The 18,942-nt window shown below is 55.3% G+C and overlaps 7 protein-coding genes across 7 annotated transcripts; 3 read left to right on the forward strand and 4 right to left on the reverse strand.

Moving 5' to 3' along the window:
• The first annotated feature begins 1,592 nt into the window (after window positions 1-1,592).
• Window positions 1,593-5,940, forward strand: F5144DRAFT_560028 (uncharacterized protein). The gene is made up of 9 exons (XM_066788190.1): window positions 1,593-1,785; window positions 1,878-2,160; window positions 2,218-2,547; window positions 2,609-2,834; window positions 2,881-3,315; window positions 3,377-4,713; window positions 4,786-4,886; window positions 4,941-5,132; window positions 5,207-5,940. Exons 1-9 carry the CDS (start codon window positions 1,721-1,723, stop codon window positions 5,439-5,441), a joined length of 3,204 nt encoding a protein of 1,067 aa, XP_066645892.1. The 5' UTR covers window positions 1,593-1,720; the 3' UTR covers window positions 5,442-5,940.
• A 1,151-nt stretch (window positions 5,941-7,091) lies between these two features.
• On the forward strand, window positions 7,092-8,307 carry F5144DRAFT_560035 (uncharacterized protein). Its single transcript, XM_066788191.1, has 3 exons — window positions 7,092-7,748; window positions 7,822-8,054; window positions 8,125-8,307. Exons 1-3 carry the CDS (start codon window positions 7,192-7,194, stop codon window positions 8,208-8,210), a joined length of 876 nt encoding a protein of 291 aa, XP_066645893.1. The 5' UTR covers window positions 7,092-7,191; the 3' UTR covers window positions 8,211-8,307.
• On the reverse strand, window positions 8,308-10,521 carry F5144DRAFT_525785 (uncharacterized protein). Its single transcript, XM_066786815.1, has 2 exons — window positions 9,446-10,521; window positions 8,308-9,383 (listed from the first exon to the last, which is right to left on the reverse strand). Exons 1-2 carry the CDS (start codon window positions 10,323-10,325, stop codon window positions 8,419-8,421), a joined length of 1,845 nt encoding a protein of 614 aa, XP_066645894.1. The 5' UTR covers window positions 10,326-10,521; the 3' UTR covers window positions 8,308-8,418.
• A 1,262-nt stretch (window positions 10,522-11,783) lies between these two features.
• Window positions 11,784-13,567, reverse strand: F5144DRAFT_485074 (cytochrome P450; the record flags this gene model as incomplete). The annotated part of the gene is made up of 4 exons (XM_066785483.1): window positions 11,784-12,406; window positions 12,479-12,838; window positions 12,892-13,308; window positions 13,366-13,567. The coding sequence occupies 4 exons, from the start codon at window positions 13,565-13,567 to the stop codon at window positions 11,784-11,786; spliced, it is 1,602 nt and encodes a 533-aa protein (XP_066645895.1).
• Window positions 13,568-13,889: 322 nt separating this feature from the next.
• On the reverse strand, window positions 13,890-14,902 carry F5144DRAFT_91154 (uncharacterized protein). Its single transcript, XM_066793552.1, has one exon. The coding sequence runs from the start codon at window positions 14,682-14,684 to the stop codon at window positions 14,061-14,063; it is 624 nt and encodes a 207-aa protein (XP_066645896.1). The 5' UTR covers window positions 14,685-14,902; the 3' UTR covers window positions 13,890-14,060.
• A 306-nt stretch (window positions 14,903-15,208) lies between these two features.
• Window positions 15,209-16,358, reverse strand: F5144DRAFT_91118 (uncharacterized protein). The gene has a single exon (XM_066793551.1). The coding sequence runs from the start codon at window positions 16,006-16,008 to the stop codon at window positions 15,304-15,306; it is 705 nt and encodes a 234-aa protein (XP_066645897.1). The 5' UTR covers window positions 16,009-16,358; the 3' UTR covers window positions 15,209-15,303.
• Window position 16,359: 1 nt separating this feature from the next.
• On the forward strand, window positions 16,360-18,526 carry F5144DRAFT_91105 (uncharacterized protein). The gene is made up of 5 exons (XM_066793550.1): window positions 16,360-17,127; window positions 17,180-17,293; window positions 17,349-17,466; window positions 17,522-17,586; window positions 17,662-18,526. The coding sequence occupies exons 1-5, from the start codon at window positions 16,710-16,712 to the stop codon at window positions 18,276-18,278; spliced, it is 1,332 nt and encodes a 443-aa protein (XP_066645898.1). The 5' UTR covers window positions 16,360-16,709; the 3' UTR covers window positions 18,279-18,526.
• The last annotated feature ends 416 nt before the right edge of the window (window positions 18,527-18,942 follow it).

Raw genomic sequence — 18,942 nt, forward strand, 5'->3', positions numbered from 1 at the left:
GAGGGACGAGAGACTGCCGAACACCTGGTAGTGTGGTGTTTGGCCCCACCGTTGACTCGAAGATGGGAGAGAACTGGAATTCGGACACGACGGGACTTTTACTCAGTTCTACACGGTATCAATCCCACGACTGTACGGCTTGCGAGGAGGATCCTCGACTGGCTGATGGACTCGGGGAGGCTGCCGATGTACAGCTTGGCCAGGAGGCTCGAGCTGGAAACGGCGGCCTGAAGCGCCCCCGTTCGGAGGCCAGGAGGCCTCCTCTCTTTGTATACGTAGACTCACCAGAACGCATCGTTCCTTGATTGTTGGTAGGGGTTTTTCACCCGGCCCGGGAGGGCACGGTTTTCCTGTACACTAAATAGCAGAGGGTCCGGCACGCCCTAGGGCATAGCGGAGTATGAATAATAATATTTCGGAGAATAACCTCGAAACCCGTGGTCGGAAATCGCAATGGCGCTTGCGGGGCTCGGCGCAGGAGGCCTCCCGCCCATCTCATCAGTGAGGCCATGAAACCGTTTTTTAGTGGCGTTAGTTACCCAAGTCCGGCTACGTTGTTGTGAATCTTCAACGAAACTTAAGGAAATGTTGGCAGGAAAGCGTCAACGGTAAAACCACAAACGTCCAACGCGTCACGCCTCCCCAACCCCGGAGAGTCGCGGCCTCGGCGAATCCGCTCTCCCGATTGTCCGCAACTACGGGTATAACAAGCAAACATGATACTCCGTCGTAGGTAGTTTTGGTGGAAGAGCCAGGAGTTGGCCGCTGCTGTTGAACATGGATTTGTGGAGGGTAAATGAGCGTGTCTGATGGAGCTTTGCATGAGCTAAAAGTTGGAAATTCTGAGAGCCGCAGGATTTCGGGATTGCGTCAAGAATCATAAAGATGAAGGCCTAGTGTTCCCCTGGATTGATAAGTTAGCCGCGGCCCGAGACCTTTGTGCGATGTTCATTCCGCTGGCCTGTTTCCGAGCCGACCTCTGGTGACTTCAATATAAGTCATTACTCGCAACCTTCAGCCACGGAGATTCAGCAACTTCTGAAAACCACTTCAAAAACTGCCATGGACATCTAATCGTGGTTCCTTTTCGCGGAAGAGGGATACAGGCTAATAAACGTAACGGAACTGCAGAATGTAGGTACCTATCCGTCAAGTCCATCGGATTCACCATCGGCGCTGACCGTGGTCTTCTTATCTTTCTATCCTAAGGCCCTTTAGGCTTCCGATTTCTTTTCTTATAGTACTATTACATAGTTATTACTTATCCAAGGTCAGAGATTCCATAATAGTATAAGTAAAGGTGAGAGATCCCTCCTAGCTCACCCAGCCTGCTTAACGCGGCTGGACCTTGGCCAAAGCTAACCGCGCGAGAGCGCACTATTGTACAGGGAATAATAAATCCTCATGCAGTTTGGACCTGACATGTTTTCTGGTTGGGATGAATTGGGCTAGTGCCGATGTCTTCGATCATGGATGCACACGGTACCAAAAGGGCAGCTGGGTACTGGCTGCTGCTAAAGCAGTTGCATGTTGCACAACATATCGGGGACCGTTCCAGTCCCTTGAACTGCCCCGCTCCTTCGGGTGCACTTCTTCCCCCAGCACCCCTCCTCTGGTGTCTGCCATCGTCATCTCTGCGCTCAAGCTCACGAGCTGACAGCGCCACGCTTTCCAACGTCGATCTCGAGACCTTTGCGGCAAGGGCCTGCCCGCCTAGGAAATGGCAGATATGGAATCGGGTAGTCTTAAAATCATCTGCAATAGTGTGCAGAATCCAACAGTCGAGTCCGTAAACCTTTCTCGCCTTGCAAACATGTCATGATTCTCATGACGCGTTCGAAATGCCCGCACGTTTTCATTTCTGACACCTTCGATAGCATCGTGTCGATTCCAAGCCTGCCGCAGCTTCTACCATCCTACCAACCCCGAGATGAGACAGCATGGATCCGGGACGTGTTTGCTCATCACTTCCCGACTGCTCGGGTTCTCCTCTTCCGGTATGATTTTGCAAAGTCGCCGACTGATGATTCCTGGCTCCAAATCCTTCGTGAGGGCACCACGCTATTGTATGGGCTCATCCACCAGCGGTCACGGGCGAGGGAGATGAACCGTCCACTCGTCTTTCTTTGCCACAGTTTTGGTGGCATGGTCCTCAAGCAGGTCAGGCCACTCATCGACCCCTTTACCGGATTCTCACATGTGACTAACCGTTGAAAGGCGCTCATCTCCGCCAAACAAAGTCCTGAGTTCAGTTCCATTTTCGACAGCACCATCGGTGTGCTCTTCTTCGGCTGCATCCACAACCATACGCCTGCGGCTTTCGAGACGGCCTGCATTAGATGTGCGGCACTCGAGATGCGCATCCCTCTCATCAAGCTTGGGCCAGAACTCAATGCGTATTTAAAGGGATGGGACAAATGGAGTATCTTGAAAGATACCCTCGAGAAGTTCAGGCAGCTCGACATCCAGTTTCCCATCTGGAGTTACTGCGAAACCCGCAAGTCTACGTTCAAAACACACAGGCTCCGGCCCTCCGAGTCGTCGGTGGTCTGTCTTGACCTTGGTCTGCCACCGTTCTGTCATCAGCGAACTGACCCTTCTGTAATAGGTGTGTACGGAGCCACTCGCACGGCTCAACATGCATAACGAACAGTTCTTCCAAGTCGACATGGACCATCTCCAAATTTCCTCGTTTCCCTCTCGAGGGCATCCCCTATTCCAGCAAATCCTTAACGTGTTGAATGGAATGTTAGCCGCCGCCAAGAAGGTCCAAGTCTCCGAAGAAGAAGAGGCGACACTGAACGAGGAGGAAATGTCAATGAGTGACTTTCCAGGTAACTATGCCTGCGTGTATTGAAGACATCCCACTGACCATTCAAGGATCGGGACCCGCAACCCCGACAAGTTCCAAGTTTTCCGGCGAGGCGGAAACTCTGGCAGTCCCCCAACCCCGGAAACTGAATCTCCCCTGCCGGAGCATTCTTCCCCACAAGGAAAACCTCAACTTCACAGGCAGGTCGGACGTTCTAGCTCAAATCTATGAGGTCCTGCGCCCCGACAAACCAGAAAAGTCCAACTCCCAAGCCGTGTTCGCGCTGTGCGGGCTCGGCGGCGTGGGGAAGACTCAGGTTGCCATACGATTCGCCCTGGAGTACATGGATTCCTTTGCGGCTGTGCTCTTCGCTCACGCTGATGAGTCTACAAATCTGCTTGGAGACTTTGCCCGCTTCGCTGTTGACCTGGGTCTCGTGGACGAGGATGAGCCGGACCACCTCTACAGCTGTGAGCAGTTGAAGAAGTGGTTCGAGGAGACAGGTATGTCCGGTGTCCGAAAACTACCGTTTTCCTCGGTCTAATACGTGGTGATATGTTCTAGATGTACCATGGCTGCTCGTGCTCGACAATGCCGACAACCCGGACAACACACTCCTGAAGTTCTGGCCGCAATGTAACAGAGGGGCAGTTCTAATCACAAGCAGGACCAAAACACTGGCCGCCAAGTTTGGTTGCGACGTTCTCCCTCCTTTGAGCGAAGAAGAAGCTGTCAACCTACTCCTAAAATTGACTAACCAGGAGCAGATGAAGGTGTCAGAAGCAACCTCTCCCCCTGGCGGAGAGAACGATGAGCACGAGGAACAGCGAGAAGCCGCCCGACAAATTGTGCACCGCCTTGGTTGTCTGCCTCTCGGAATCTACCAGGCGGCCAACTTGATCGTGAACGATTCCTGTCTCTTCACCGAGTTCCTCTCAGCCTACGACTACCATGATCTCTTTACCTCGACCGAGGATATGCAGCTCTTTGGAAATCCTAATGAGGAGCCCTACCGCCACACGCTTCTGAATGTCTGGTCCATGAACTTCGACAACCTGTCCAAGGACTCCCAGAAGCTCATCAACGTGCTGTCCTTTCTCAACCCAGATACGATCGAACTGGAGATGCTCGCCAACGGCGCCGCCAAGGCATCCAAAGCCGGTGACACCGGTTGGGCCATCATCGACAATGTCCGAAAGCTAACCAAACAGAAGGCCATGATCCTGCAGAGCTCTTTGATGGACCAAAATGCCGCGACGAAAACGCTCTCCATGCACAGATTGGTACAAGCGGCCTGCCAACAGCGGATGACTCCGGAAAACCGGCAGGACTCTTTCTACATGGCAATAAACCTCGTACATCACCTGTACCCGGTTGCACCGCGGAAGAATAGGCACCGTCCCGATCTGTGGCCGACACAGGGGCGCTTATTACCGCACATCCTGTCACTGTGTCGTTTTTACGAAGACTCGCAACTCGAAGGCAAGGTTCCTCTGGCGGGGACAAAGGAGTTCGCCGAGCTCCTGTACAACGCTTCATGGCACAACTACGAACGCGGCACGTTCGAGCAATCCGAGCCCCTCCTCCAAGCCTCGGAGCACTACTGCCTCGCCCACGACGGCTGTGAGCTTATCCTAGCCGACATCTACGGCGCCCGAGCGTCGGTCGCAACCGAGACCAACGAACAGAGCTCGGCGCTAGAAAACTTCAAGCTGCAGTACGAGTTCGTCGACAAAGCGGTCAAGCGGGGCATGGTGGACCTACCGGACATCCGGTACTGCTTCGGGCTCGGCGGCATGGGCAACGGGAACCAGGGGGCCGAGCGGTACGAGGAGGCGGAGCAGTGGTACCGCAAGTGCTTCGAGGCGTTTGAGGGGTTGGATGCTGACAAGCGGATGTACGTAAGTACCGTCTACCCGTTTGGCCTGCGTGTGGGATTGGATGCAGAGGAGAGTGGTTGACGTCGGTTCTAGGGTGGTAATCTCGCCTTTTGCTTGATCTGGCAGGGTAAACTTGATGAAGCCCAAGCGGTCATTGACCCAATCATGAACAGCGCCCCCGATAGGGGATTCCGGTACGTGACGCTTCCTGCCCCATATCATTTGGGAGCTATTACTAACGGCACTAGAACTGGGTACCTCATGTACCCGTTGGGGAACCTACAAATTGCACGGGGCGAGTTGAACAAAGCCTTCAAGACGCACTCAGACGCCCTCAAAATTTACCAGACCACTCTTGGCGACAAGCATCACCGAACTGCAGATCTGTGCCACAAGAAGGGGTGGCACCACCACGCCCGCAAGGAATACCCCCAAGCCATGTGAGTGGCTCCATTTCCCATCCCCAAGACACGACGCTAGACGCACCTATCACTAACCGCGCGGGATGTTGCAGCGAGCTCCTCAATCAAGCTCTGGCCCTTTTCGAAGCCCGCCCCACGTGGTACCGCAACGAGAGGGCACGGACAAAGTACAAGCTGGGCTGTGTGCTGCAGGACGCGGGGAAGATGGACGAGGGCAGTCGGCTGATCAACGAGGCCGAGGAACTCCGGCGTGAGATTCTGGGCCCGAATGTGCTGCCGGGAAATGAGCGGGAGTTTGACAGGCTGGTGATGTTCTGGTCGCGGTAGCTTATTACTCGCTGGTTTGAGGTCGTAGTTTGGTTTGGGGGGTGTGCAATCGTAGCATTTTTCATGATATCAGTGTTATTGTTCTTGGTGACTGGTTCGTTCCATGGGGCTCCCCACCAAGAGCAGAGCCTCAAAATGCCTTCATCCCGTGTTCTGGACCGTGGTGGCCATATTGCCGGCGGGGTAGGTATCAAATGCTGCCACTCGTTGTGGCTGAGTGAGACTCTGGGCGTGTTCCCCGTGGGGGGTAGATCGCCGCCTTCGAAATGCCACCCACCCACATCCTATGCTTTTTCCGACCATTCAGCTTACTTTTGGTCCCCGCAGTGGCTTTCCTAAACCGTCGCCGCACTTCATCATCTCCCCGGCAAAGCCAATGATGTATTCACATGGGTGACAAGGCTCCCGTGAAGGAGGGGCGGCAGAGGATTGCAGGGTTCGGTCAGGTAATTGCAGAGATAAGATTCTTCCCAGTCGTCTCACTGGATTCACACAAGGCTCGCACGGTTGCATGTTGTGCAACCACCATAACAAACCCATTGCCCAGTAATGCGCGGCTCATACGACGCCCATATGCAGTCGATCATCGATTGCGTAAGAAAAACTCGATCCTCGTGTCAGGCCAGTTCCTGATAGCCAGCGGGATGTAAATCTAGGGCTTTGAATGTGCCGGGCATTCGTTGAGGCTTCGTGTATTATGTTGCCGACGGCACATGCAGTGTGTCTGCCGTAACGGTTTGGGGGGCACACACCCTCAACTTCCCAAACGTCAAAGCCTCATTAACGTGTCTTGTGGAATGTCCAACTAGACGCCGCGTGTAGCCGACATGTAATACATGGTGCAGCGGCAAGATGGATCATTGGTGTGCCCAGTCATGAGATAATTTGTCTATGGTTTGTATGGCAATCAAGACAGATAGGCTACGGATATATATGACCCTACTTGGACCAGAGAGTCAAGCATCATTTTCCCCCAATTGTTGCCGTGTTACAATCCTCGTCACTAAAATCAATCAACAAAAGCTCTTCCAACTTACCATTCAACGCCATCATGCAACCGGCTCCAGCCCTCAGTCAACCCTGGAAGGAGTGGTATAAGCCCTCAAACGGCCCCCTCGGTGAGAGGATGGTCATCCCATACATGGCGGCTGGAAACGGTATGTTACTCCCTTCTCACGAAGTTCGCTTTACAAACGACCTTGGGTCGCTGACGATAATCCTCAGGGGGTGGAAGTGGAGCTGTTCTGAGAGTGCCAGCCAAGCCTCAGCCTGTCCCCAAGGAGGATAAAGAGTAGCTTCTAGACGGGCCATCAAATTCCTGCCACCTAGCAAAGGGCAAATGTTGGAAGTTGTTGTTTTAGGGGGTCCATTGGGATTCTTAGCTGCCTTACTGAACGCCGAGTTCCAATTGAGTATTAACCCAAACCGTTCTATGGCATGCATGATCGAGACAATTGTGAAGTAGGACGGTGGTACCGGCGATGTGCTTCAGATTTAGGCCTCAAGCGCGATGTGTGCCAAATATGTAGGCCAGCATCTCCCGGGTTGTGTACGTGCCTAAATGTACGTCCGTAGGCATGTACATTATTATTTGTTCGGAATTCAGGAGTTTCCGGGAGCCCAGTCTACTTAAGATGCTGCAACCCCCAAGCCATAGTCCACTACCCCGAGTTCCCCTTGCCCCTTCAAATTTGTTGACAAAGCCAAGAACCGCAACTCAATTCCCAGCGCTCACAGACCCACCACCACCATGGCGCAAACCATGACGACAACCGTCACCACACTCCCTGAGTCCAAAGTCCACGTCCCTATCCCATACCTCACCAAATCCCCGCTATACAAGACCGAGAAACCATACGCGGCCGTCTACGACGTCAAGGATATCCCAGGCGCGAAGGCTACTAACCATGTCATCGAGCTCATGCCCCAGGATGTCCACAACGCGCGTGACATCCCACCGGGGACGTTCACCTTGGAGAAGAACGGATTCGAGTTCCTCAAGCGCTCAAACTGCCTCGACGTCAGCAACATCGACGATGAAGACCTCATCTACAACAAGTTCCGCGTCGAGATGGAGGACACGCTGCGCAGCCGGTTCCCCCAGTACAGGGACATCATCTATCTGGATCATTCCATCCGCAAACGCAGCCCCATGTTCCCTGGAACCCCGGGCCAACCGGTGACCTTCCCCCAGCCGGCGGCGTTGCCACATTTCGACTTTACGACGCACGGGTCGTTCCTCCGCATGGCGCTGATGTATCCGGGCGAGCCGGAAGTGTATCAGGATCGGGACTTTGACTTAATCAAGTGGGTTACCTGTCTTCACATACCTGACTTGCAATGGTTGACTGACCAATTCCCCCGACTGGCGGATAAACAGCATCTGGAAGGTCCTCGCTGGCCCGAACAACGACTGGCCCCTGGCGGTCTGTGATGCCCAGAGCGTCGACTTCACGACCGATTACGTCGCCAACGACGTCATCAACGAGATCACCGTTGGCGAGAACGGTTTGATGCACTACAGCAGTAAACATAAGTGGTACTTTCTAAAGGATCAGGAGGTCGACGATCTGATCCTGTTCCGCAACTCCAACTCCCTGGGCAAGCGCGCGAGTTAGTAGTCCTCCTGTTCCCCTTCGTGATCCCATGAATTGGCTGACGTGTTTGGCTTCCGGGTCACCAGTTGCTTTCCATGCTGCGTTTGACCCCAAGCTGGTTGATGGCCCGCCCCGACAGAGCATTGAGATGCGGTTTGCCGGTTTCTACTGATCCCTCTGTTTCTGGTCTTCAGGGGATGTCTTCCGATGCAATGATTGAGAGCCAGTGGGAACAATGTGTAGTCATGACTTTGGTATCTGAGGTAGCTTATCCAGTCTCTTGCCAGAATTATTCTTGATAGTCTTTCACTATGCTCATTACAAGCTATCAAATGTAAACCCCCCTCTCTCCCGATGTTTGCGCCATTACCCTGACCATCCTACCGTTTCCACCTCATCAACGCCATCACCAAAATCCCCGTCAGCACCACCGAAACCCCCGAAGCCACCCCCCAAATCCAAATCTGTATCCCCTCATCCACATTAATAAAAGTCACATTCATACTCAAACACGACGACACATACCCCAACGGCACAAACACAATCGCCAACACCGTCAAATTCGCCACATTCCCCGACTCCCTAATCCCCTCCCTTGCATCCATCCACTGCGCCAAACTCACCAGCGCACCACTCGCCGTCTCACACTGCAGCGCCAAATGCCCACACTGCTCCACCAAAAACCCATAATCCTCCAACAACTGCTCCTTGATCTTCTCCATCCTCTCCCTCCCCTCCATCGTCCCGGCGCGTGGCCAACCCGCCGACCCCAGCCGCGCGATGCTGCCCAGGTCCTCCTTGCAGAACCGCTCCACCCGCCGCACCAGCTGCAGGTTGAAGCGCAGCTGGTCGAGGACGAGACTCTGTTGTGCGCCGTCGGTGATGGCGCCGCCGGCGCTGGCGACCGAGCATTCGGTGATGTCGGCTTCGAGGAAGCTGAGGAGCTGGATGCGGGTGCGGGCGGCGGCGTGGTAGACCCGGCTGAGGATGTAGAAGGGGTCTTCGGCGAGGAGGTGTGCGTCGCTGGTGGGTGGGCTGGTGGTGGTAGTGGTGGTGGTGAGATTGGGGGAGGTGGGGGGGCTGTTGGGGGTGGTGGTGGTGGCTGTGGCGAGGAGCAGGTCGATGGCGGGGTGGTAGGGCCGGTGGACCTTGAGCATGGCTTGTTGGAGTTGCTCTTCGTCGACGGAGGGGGGGATAGCAGGGACGTTGTAGGGGATGACGGGGATGAAGCCGGTTTTGGTGGAGGGGTCGGCGTCCGAGTCGGAGGCTTTGTCCGAGTCCATGTATTCGGCCCAGGGGGGGTCCACGTTGTCGAATTCTCGGCCGCCGTCTAAGAGGAGCAGGCCTAGTAGTCGGTTAGTCATTGGCAGTCTACGGTGCTTGGGTTCGTCCTCGCGGCCTCCTTACCATGCCAAATCTTATCACCCTCACGTTTGACGCTGAAGGAGACCATTTGCTCCACTGTCAGCCACTCTTCCTTGTGGACGTGCAAGGCCCTGAACCGCGTAGCGCCATAATGACGGTGCTGGAGCAAGCGCCGGTCATATGCGCTGCGTTTGGTCTCCAACGAGGTACGGCGCTCAAACCGGCTGGTGAGAGAAGCGGAAAAGCGTTGCGCGGCCTGCACTGTCTGGGCATTGCCGGGTATCCTCAGCATCGACATGAACCTGACGTGAATGATGTTGTCCCGCTTCGACGGCAGGTTCGGGAGCTGATCTCGCCCACCTCCTGGCCTCGTGTCAGATCCGTAGCCGCAACTGTCGAATGCCAGATGGTCGATGAAGAACTCGGGCCTCGTTTGGTACATCTCCCCAAGGATCCCAACCGATTCCGGCGCCAGCAGCCCTTCCACTACGGTTATGTGGGATTGGCGTGCTAGACGGGCCCGCTGGAAGTCGGTGGTGGGCGTTGAAATGGATGTAGGGAGCGAAGGTCGCTGCGTTAGTTTCGCCGAGGTTGAGGAGGAGAAGCTCTGGCTCCTGGGAACCGGGCTCCCATGCGGGGTTTCTGTCCGGCCATTCCTGTCCAAGTGGTGGCTCAACAAATAGGTCGTTGGTACCTGAAGTGGTGAGAAGGTTTCACTGGAAGCCGTGTGTAAATAGTCGATCAGGCTTTGGTAGAACACGTCGGCAGTTGGCCAACACCGAAAGCAGTCCCTGATGCGGGCTTCATAAGGGTACTTCTCGGGACTTGATGATGTTGGGGTTTGTTTCTCTGGTGGGAGAGCCATATCGTTCTCGGGGGACACATTGTGGATGCTTCCACTGCGGCTGTGCGAGATTTCCATCAGCGGGATGCGCCCTTTTAGCTGACAATATTACGATGCACAAGGCGAGCGCCATTCCGTGCCCGAACCGCCTCGTTTGCGGCGCAGTTTCAGCCAACCAAGCCAGGCGCGTAGACGAGGCACTTGTATTATGTTGTGCCCGATCTATGGTTACACGGGGTACGTTGTGCGAGTTTTGATTCGGCCAGAATTTGGTACTCCCGGTTTTCTCTGCACCAAAATCCCTTTGCCCGCCCCCTTTTTCCTTTCTCACCACCGCCCACTCGCCCCCCGCGTCCTCCATGCCACCACGTCCAATCAAGAAAAGCCACCCAAAGCCCTGCCGGCCGGCCGGAGAAATGATTCCACTGCTGTTACAAGATAATGGACCATCGATATCCTGCAGCTGATTAGATGCATGTTGGAGCGTCGCACTTTGGTTTAAGTTAACTTTTCGAATAATATCTCCAGAAACATAACACTTTCGAACCTGTTTACGGAAATACTAAATACAACACCTGAACAGCTTCAAGATGTAAACTTGATCATGAACCTGTAGCGTTACATTTGTCAGGGCCTTGGTTCCAACAATTCGGGGTCGACATAAAACAAAGTAGGTACCGAAGAAGTATAATTAATTCCAGATACTATAGAATTAGCAAGTGTACTGGACAAGGAAAATGTCCTGTAATACCAGCATTCCGCTTAGTTAGGGAGTGCAAGTCCTATTCCTCGTCGCCCCCGTCGTCCCCGTAATCGTCATCGGGACGCTTCCTTTTCCCCCCGCGTACATCCCCCCCGCAACCGCACTGGAGGCAAACTTTTGATGCGTAGCTGACGGAGGATTCGCGGCAGATCTCAACTTTCGGGTAAATCTGCCTCAGCCTTGATCTCATGCCCGGGCAAACCTTTACCAACTTGAAGTTGACGTCCATGAGCAGGTCGCAGGAAATGCAAGCCTCGGTTATTTGCTGAAATTCGCACATTTTGACAGGAATGAGACGCCAAAGCTGAAAGGTCGCTGGAAGTTTTGTGGTGACCGAGGGTGTTAGACCGAGCAAAGCTAGGTGAGTATACCTACTTACATATATATCCAGAGAGCAGTGTCGGTTGCCCTCCCACGTTCCACCTAGCCTGTGATGTTAGCGTGGTTATGGCTGCCTCAATACTATTGTTCCGCGTTAGTGCGTGGAGTGCGGAGGAAAGCTAGTATTGTGTTGCCCCGACTTGTATGTACCTTGGTGCTCCGCGAACAATACCACTTGTTCCAAGCCCCACCATTCTCTTCGTATCCTGTCTTCGACATGCCCCGCACCAGTGGTTTCTAGGCTCGGGATCAGGCCAGGCAAGAGCCGCTACTCATAAGTCGCATTCTCATGTGTCTACTACTCGTTCCATATGTTCAAACAACCATCAGGTATCCAACAAGCACCCATCCACACATCAGCCCCTAACAGCGCTAACCCCCTTCCAACCCCCTCACGAGCTCCTCGGCTTCAACTTACAAATAACCCCCTTGGTCCGATAAAACCACCTCGAACAAGTCCACCACTCCTCATTCGGATCCTCCAACTCAATATCAAAACTCGCCAACAGCGTCGGAACCACCTTATACACCTCCATCATACTCAAATTCCTTCCCAAACAAATCCGATACCCCCCCCCAAAAGCCAACAAACTCTGCCCCCACCGCGCCATCCTTTCCTTATGCTCCTCCTCCCCCTCCCCCTCCCGCCTCAACCACCGATCCGGATTAAACTCCTCGGCATCCTCCCCAAACACCTCCTTATTCCGCCCCACAATATACGGATTCATCCCCACCATCTGGCCCGCCGGCACCACACTGCCATCCGGCAGCGTCAGCCCCCCTTCGGGCACGATACGCTCCATGATCATGGACACCGCCGGGTGGTAGCGCAGGGTCTCTTTGACGACGGCTTCGAGGTAGGGCAGCGCGCGCGCTTTGTTGTGCGCGGCCGGCTCGAAGGCCGCGAAGTTCGCGCGGACGTCGCTTTGCAGGCGGGCGAAGACGCGGGGGTTCTTGAGGACGTGGTAGAAGAGCGCGCGCATGGTGATGGCGGTGGTGTCCGCGCCGGCGATGACTGGGTGGTGTTAGTGGGTTTGGTTGGGGGCTGGGGTTGGGGTGGGTTAGGGCCAAGGGGAGGGGGGCTTACGGTTGAGGAGCAGATAGCCGATGACGCTGCCGTCGTTGACGAGATCGGGGTGGGTGGACTTGGATTCGATAAAGTACTGCAGGAAGTCGGGGCTGCCTTCGGTGAAGTTCTTGTCCTCGCCCTTGAGGCGGGCCGTCAGGTTCTGCACGGCGATGCGCGTGACGTTGCCGATGTTGGGCGGGCCGATCGGGTAGATGGGGTTCTTGTCGAGGATGTAGTCGGTCCAGGGCATCTGGCCGCACAGCGCTAGGTAGTCGATGGACTTGTCGGCGATGGCGAGCGTGCCGTCAAAGTCGGTGCCTTTCTCCATGTAGCCGAACTTGGTGCTGAAGGTCACCATGCCCATAAAATCCCACGCGTCTGCGTCTGTCAGTGAACAGTTCCGGAGGGGACAGAAAAGGGAAGTTACTCACAGTAGCTGAGCCACTCGCCAAACTCGCACGTCTTCTTCGGCTCAACATAGCGCTTCTGCAGCGTGTCGATAAACTCCTTGATGATGGTGTCCATCAACGGCTCCATTACTAGCACGGCGGGCACCGAGTAGTGGCGCACCACCGGGCGCTTGATCAGGGCATGGAGGGTGGGGTCCACCTCGGAGAACATGTGGTAGGTGATCTTGCCATCGATGATGGAGCTGCTGTTCTTGTAGAAGTCCGACTTGACCCATTTGCCATCGGTGCCGTAGATGACGCGGTACAGCTCCGGGATGTCGAGGTCCAGGAGGTTCGGGCCGATGCGAACGATCGGGCCGTACTTCTCATGCAGCTTCTTCATCCGGGGCGCATACTCGCCCGAAATCACCTGCCAGACACGCCAGAGGTTCGTCCACCCTGATTCTCACGTCAGAATGGGGGACCCATGGATTGCCGCGAGCTTGGACCACATACCTGCGAGGAAGGGGCCGGGGTATTTCTTCAGGGGCGACATCTGATAGGCGACGAAGAACCACAGGAACACGGCCACGGACGGGCCGAGAACCAGGGCGCTCAGCTTGTTACCCCAGACGCCGGCAAGCAGCGTGGTCAGGTCCAATGCGAACCCTTCCGCAGGGGGAATGCCGCCATTGGCGGCTGGTGACGCGGAAGCCATGGGGTAGTTTCTGGGGAAGTCGACCGTGGGTTACACAAAACATTCACTCGTGCCCAAACCACGTGGAGGTAGGGAGCCGCACTCCGTGCTGTTGTGCGGCACGGCAGGCGGAAGGATGGGAGGAAGGTGAAGAAGAGGACACAGGAAGGTGAAGGTGGCCCTTATCGGGCCCGAAATTGCAACAGCAGCCAGGTCGCGTTATGAACGGCGTCGGCATGCAGGTGGGGAGCAACTGAAGGTTCTTGGCCGTTCCCATTGTGTTTTAGCGGGTTGCGGGTGCATGTTACATACAATGCAGGCATGGACGAGGTTGGTATGGTGGGCAGGTGGGCTCCAGGGCACAAATGCAGATGTGCACCTCTCTGTGGTCGATCTTGGAGACGAGGACCCGTCGCTCATGCGGATCGTAAACGATAGTGAATCCTGTGTAATTGTAGTTCATCAGATAGTGTGGTTGTTAGACCCGAAGCTCCCTCCTCCTTGTCAACCCCTCTCATGCCCCTCCAAGTCTGAGATCCCGATATTGCGTGATGTCGTCGATCCTTTTGGGGGGAACACACCCTTCCTTTTTATCTTCTTCAGCTGGGCTGATTTCGAGACTTCGAGGGCAACCTGCCACGGGCTTGCCTCCGGCCTTGTCCCGTCCCAGGAACCATGCCCTGGAACGCCAACCCACCGACGTGTTCCCTGTTTGAAAAGGTTTGCGCGTTGCATGCTGCGCTGCAACCTCTGGGCAGCAGTCAAAACAGACGTGGTTCTCGGCCCCACATGCCGTTCTGTTGGTTTGAACGATGGAGTTGGAGGGTGGAGAGAAGGTCCAAAATGACCCCCACTGTTCCCGTTCCGCATCAGCACTAACCCACTCCCGAGAGTATCCTCTCCACTGGTTAAACGAATTGTCGTCTCTCATTCGCTCCGAATAAATCCGGGTTCTCCTCTTTCCAACCTCGAACCCTCGCAAGCGGCCCAGAAGTGCAAGGGCATCGGCTCGGCCGTCATTCCCCGTGTTGGACTTCCCGTCGTGTTCATGGTTGTGTTCCAGCATCATCCCGACTTCCTCATGTTGTGGGGTGGCGCGGGGTGCTTCCCTTTCTCGGGACCGAAAATTGGCGATCATCCTTCTCAAAATCAACTTCAACTTCACTCTGCAACAGAACCATTGTGTTCTGAGGGTGGCGAGCCAGAGACGTTGCGAATGGTGTGAAGGTGCAGGGGACGAACTGAAAAAACCAATAACTGAAGAAACGGCAGTTGCTCGTTACGTGCCTAAGCAGTCGTGGCAGTCAAGCAGTGTGACCAACCGCATGAACGTGGAAGGCAGGTGCAGCACTGTAACATTGCGGCTGGAGGTGATACCAAAACGGTGTGTGTGACAACCGACCGCAACGCTTAAAAGTTGCAGGTGGCTTGAAATTCCCAGCAGGTTGGGAATTGGCCGACGCAGCGGGGTGGCGGGTGCTGCCTGTTCCGGTTGTTCCTTCCCGACTGAGACATTGGCTGTAGCGCAGCGATGTGAACGAACAGGCAAAAAACAACTTTTCCACCATTTCAGCATGATCCACGATCCGAACCCAAGAACCAACACGAAAGACGGGACCCGGAGGTTTGGACGGATCACGCAAATTCCGATCGGGGCGCCTCGCTATCGGGAACTTGCGCCGTGTCTCAATTTCTCACGACATCGAATTTCTTTTTTCCCACGCTCAAGCTCTCCAGCTGCTGAACCCATGGCAGCGCTAAATGGTAAACTGGTTAGCGCTCAATCCCGTTGCACCAGTTGTTGGCGACCACGGCCGCACGATGGGCATGCGATTGTTGTCACGAATCGGGCAATTCTGTCGTGGACAAAACCTCCATCGTCCCTGTCGGTTTCCCTCCTTCGTGGATTGACTTTTGACTTTCCAATGAAGCCTACGAGCTTGAGGAACCTGAAACAAAAAACGAGCGATCACTTCTTTATAAGTAGGTACCTCCCGTGGAACAGTCCTGGCACTGCATGATGCCCAACCGTCCGAAGAAACCGGGATACTCACCGCTTCCCCGCGTCTCGACACCCTCGAGTATGGCGACACCATACACGTGCTGATCAACCGTGGCCGTCGTCGCTCAATGGCTATCGGTGGCGCAGTGGCTGCAGACAACAATCGCGGGCGCCGAAGCCGTTTTCGTTGTTTTTTGTCCTCGACGGACTCAGCTTTGCTTTTTTCCCTCATCTCCTGTTCCCTCGGCGTGGGGGATTCCTGCAACAAAAGGAACCTTGGCGATTGAAACCCTGACAGACTCATCCGGCTTCCCCAGCCAGTGAGGCGTCTTCGGTTGTGACCCCCGTTCCTGCTTTGACCCAGCGCAAGGGTAACAAACCCTCCGAACCGGGGGGCGAGAGACTTGGTACTCGACCTTGCATGCATCCCCCTTTTGTTGGTTGTTGACGCCGGAGCCATCCCCGGGCAGAAACCCGGTACCCACCCTCAGGCCAAAAAAAAATCTGAGCTCGAAGGAGAGCAAGAGATCAAGGGAAGAGAGAAAAAAATGTCAAGGGAACCAGAAAAGAGAAAGACGCAAAGGAAGAAAAGCCAAGCCAAATAAAAAGGTAGATTTTGGTCTTCCGAACAGCTTTCATTTCGTTCTTCTTGAAGGTTTCGTCCCAGTGAGCACCCACCATGGACCCTTGGAGTTCGGCTTTTATTGCCCAGAGGTGGTACTGTACCTTAATGACCCCTGCTCATCCCATCCCGCCCACGGTGCAGAAAGCAAAGAAGATCAGCTCGAACGTTGCGGCACAGAGCCTCGTGGGACCGTCCCAGTGACCCCCGGCGGTTTCACAGACCCGACAGACAGAGAGAGTTACAGTTTAACCTTCGACCCTGATGAGGCTGATCGACATCATTCCCCTTTCTCGCTGACCTGACGGCTGAGCTGAGCCCGTCTACAGAGTTACTGTCCTCTGTCCGGGGCGCGGCCTGCCAGTCCAGTTGCTTTTCCAGGGTCGGCTCTTAACTCTCGCTTGTCCCCCCGCCTCGGTTCTTGTTTCGACGTCCCATGGTCACCCAGCAGCAGCAGCAGCAGCTTCTTCAAGCAAAGACAACCGGTTAAACGCCTGACCACACTCGATTCTGGGCTCTCGGCTCATTCTCCCTTGAGGATGGTGGCCCCGGTGGGCATCAAGGGCGACGGCCCTTGGTCTTTGGCCGTCATGTGGTTGTTGACTTCGCTCGTGCTCTTCTTCCTGATTCTACGGTTCTACACTCGCGTCGTGTGCCTCGCCTCGTACGGCCTCGACGACCACGTTTACCTTGTCGCCTTCATATTCCTGCTGATTTTCACCATCTTCACAACGCTCGCGGGCAACTATGGCTTTGGGCAAACGATGGAAGAGATAGGGAGCATGGACGCCGTCGTTCAAGCGACACTGTACGAATGCATTGGCCAAGGTTTTGCCATTGTCGGCATGGCCATTGCGAAAGCGTCACTCGGCTTCTTCTTGCTTCGCCTGGTCACCATCACCTGGCACCGCATCGCCATTTGGTCTGCCATGACCCTGGTTATGCTGGCCTCGATCGGTAGGCTCGACCCTCAGTCTAAGTTCCGGGCCTCCATGCTGACTCCGAACAGCCCAAGTCCTTTGCTTCTGGCTCTCCTGCGTCCCACTCGACTTTGTCTATGACCGCCGCATCCCAGGCGGCTACTGCCCCATCGACACCCGGCCGACGTCGTACATTCTGTGTAGTGCGTCGCCCCCAGTCCCCGTTCTGATGCAGTATGTTAACCGGGGCTTGAACAGTTTCCACCATCTTGGTCGACTTCTTCTTTGCCATCTTCCCCTGGATCATCGTGTGGCCGCTTAAGATGCCGCAGCGAGAAAAGTACACCATCGCCGGCAGTATGAGTCTAGGCTTGATGTAAGCACAACCACCAACCCCCCAACCCACCAACCTCCGCTAAACACCGTCACAGCGCCGCCGCCGCCGGCATCAAACGCACCACCGAAGTCGAAGGGCTCTACACCCCCAACTACCTCAGTAAGCCCCCCCCCCCCTCCTTGCCCAGCCACCCATCCACCCCTTCACCACTAACCAATCCCCCCCTCAAAACAGAAGACAGCGTCGGCCTGATCGTCTGGTCCGCCGCCGAAATGTCCATCACCCTCATCTGCATCGGCATCCCCGTGTGCCGACCCCTGTACAAGCGGGCCTTCCGCCGCCTATTCGGCGAGACCTCATCCGCCGGCTACCAAAAACAATCCGGCGACGGCGGCGGCGACAACCAGAGCAACTCGGTCCCGCTGCGCACCATCGGCGGCGGGCTCGTCGGCGCCGACGGGAAGCCCATCCCGGGCTCCAAGAAGCATCAGCCGAGCGCGAATAACTCGCGGAACAAGTCCGGGCTGGACGATACCTGCGTGGATAAGACCACGAATGGGAGTACGGATGATGTGAGCTTTAGTGATGTGAAGTTGGGGGTGGGCGGGCCGTTTACGCGGACGACCGTGGGGAGGGGCAGGAGGGAGAGTGGGGATAATGCGTCCGAGGAGGAGATTCTGGGAGATGAGTTCCGCCGGAGTCAGATACAGACTGGGAGGCGGTCGGATGAGGAGCGGAATACGTCGTCGGGGGGGTCGAGTGGGAGGGGGCACCCTAATGCGCATGCGCATGGGCAGGGTGGGCACAATGGGATTATGGTTACGGAAACGTACAGGGTTGAGAGGTCTTAGGAGGGTTGGAGGGGTTGGTTTCCTTTTCTCGAACATGAACACGTTTTGGTTCTGGAATTTGGGGTGTTTTATTCGATAGAGGCATGGGGAGCGAGCTTGCGTTGCGGAGAGTCCAGTCGGGTCTCGGGCTTGGAGTTTTTGTTTTCTCATACCCACCTTATACAAGGGGCTTGATGTTCATCCTATCCATCCTGTACAATACCCAAAAGTTACTAACCACGAATTATTATTATTACCTTCGGTCCGGTTCAAGAAGCTGGACGCTTTTGCCACAGGCCTCGTAGCTCGGGGCCGTCCATACACCTGCCCTGTCCTCCACTGAGCGCCTTAATCCGACCTTTGACACAACCTACGACTTCGCCTCTTATTATTGTGGTCAGGTCAGCCCTCTAGGGTTTTCTTTTGGATGTTCCATCAATTGGTTGCACTTGTGGCTGCCGTTGGAGATCGTCGATCGGCACAAACAGATCTCATCAACCCCGGACATGGCGTCTCGCTAACTCGAAGTCCGGGCTTGTGCCGTTGGTGGCGCCGGTGAGACAGTGGCCCGTGGGCGGTATTCGTGGCAGTTGGGTGCTCGTAAGCCATGATGCAACCGCACTACCAGGTTCCCGCTATTATAGTTGGTTGGTGTTGACCAACGCTTCCCTTAAATTACCTCGGT

The sequence above is a fragment of the Chaetomium tenue genome (assembly GCF_020726465.1).
Source record: "Chaetomium tenue strain MPI-SDFR-AT-0079 chromosome Unknown F5144scaffold_2, whole genome shotgun sequence".
In the NCBI taxonomy this organism is placed as follows: Eukaryota; Fungi; Ascomycota; class Sordariomycetes; order Sordariales; family Chaetomiaceae; genus Chaetomium; species Chaetomium tenue.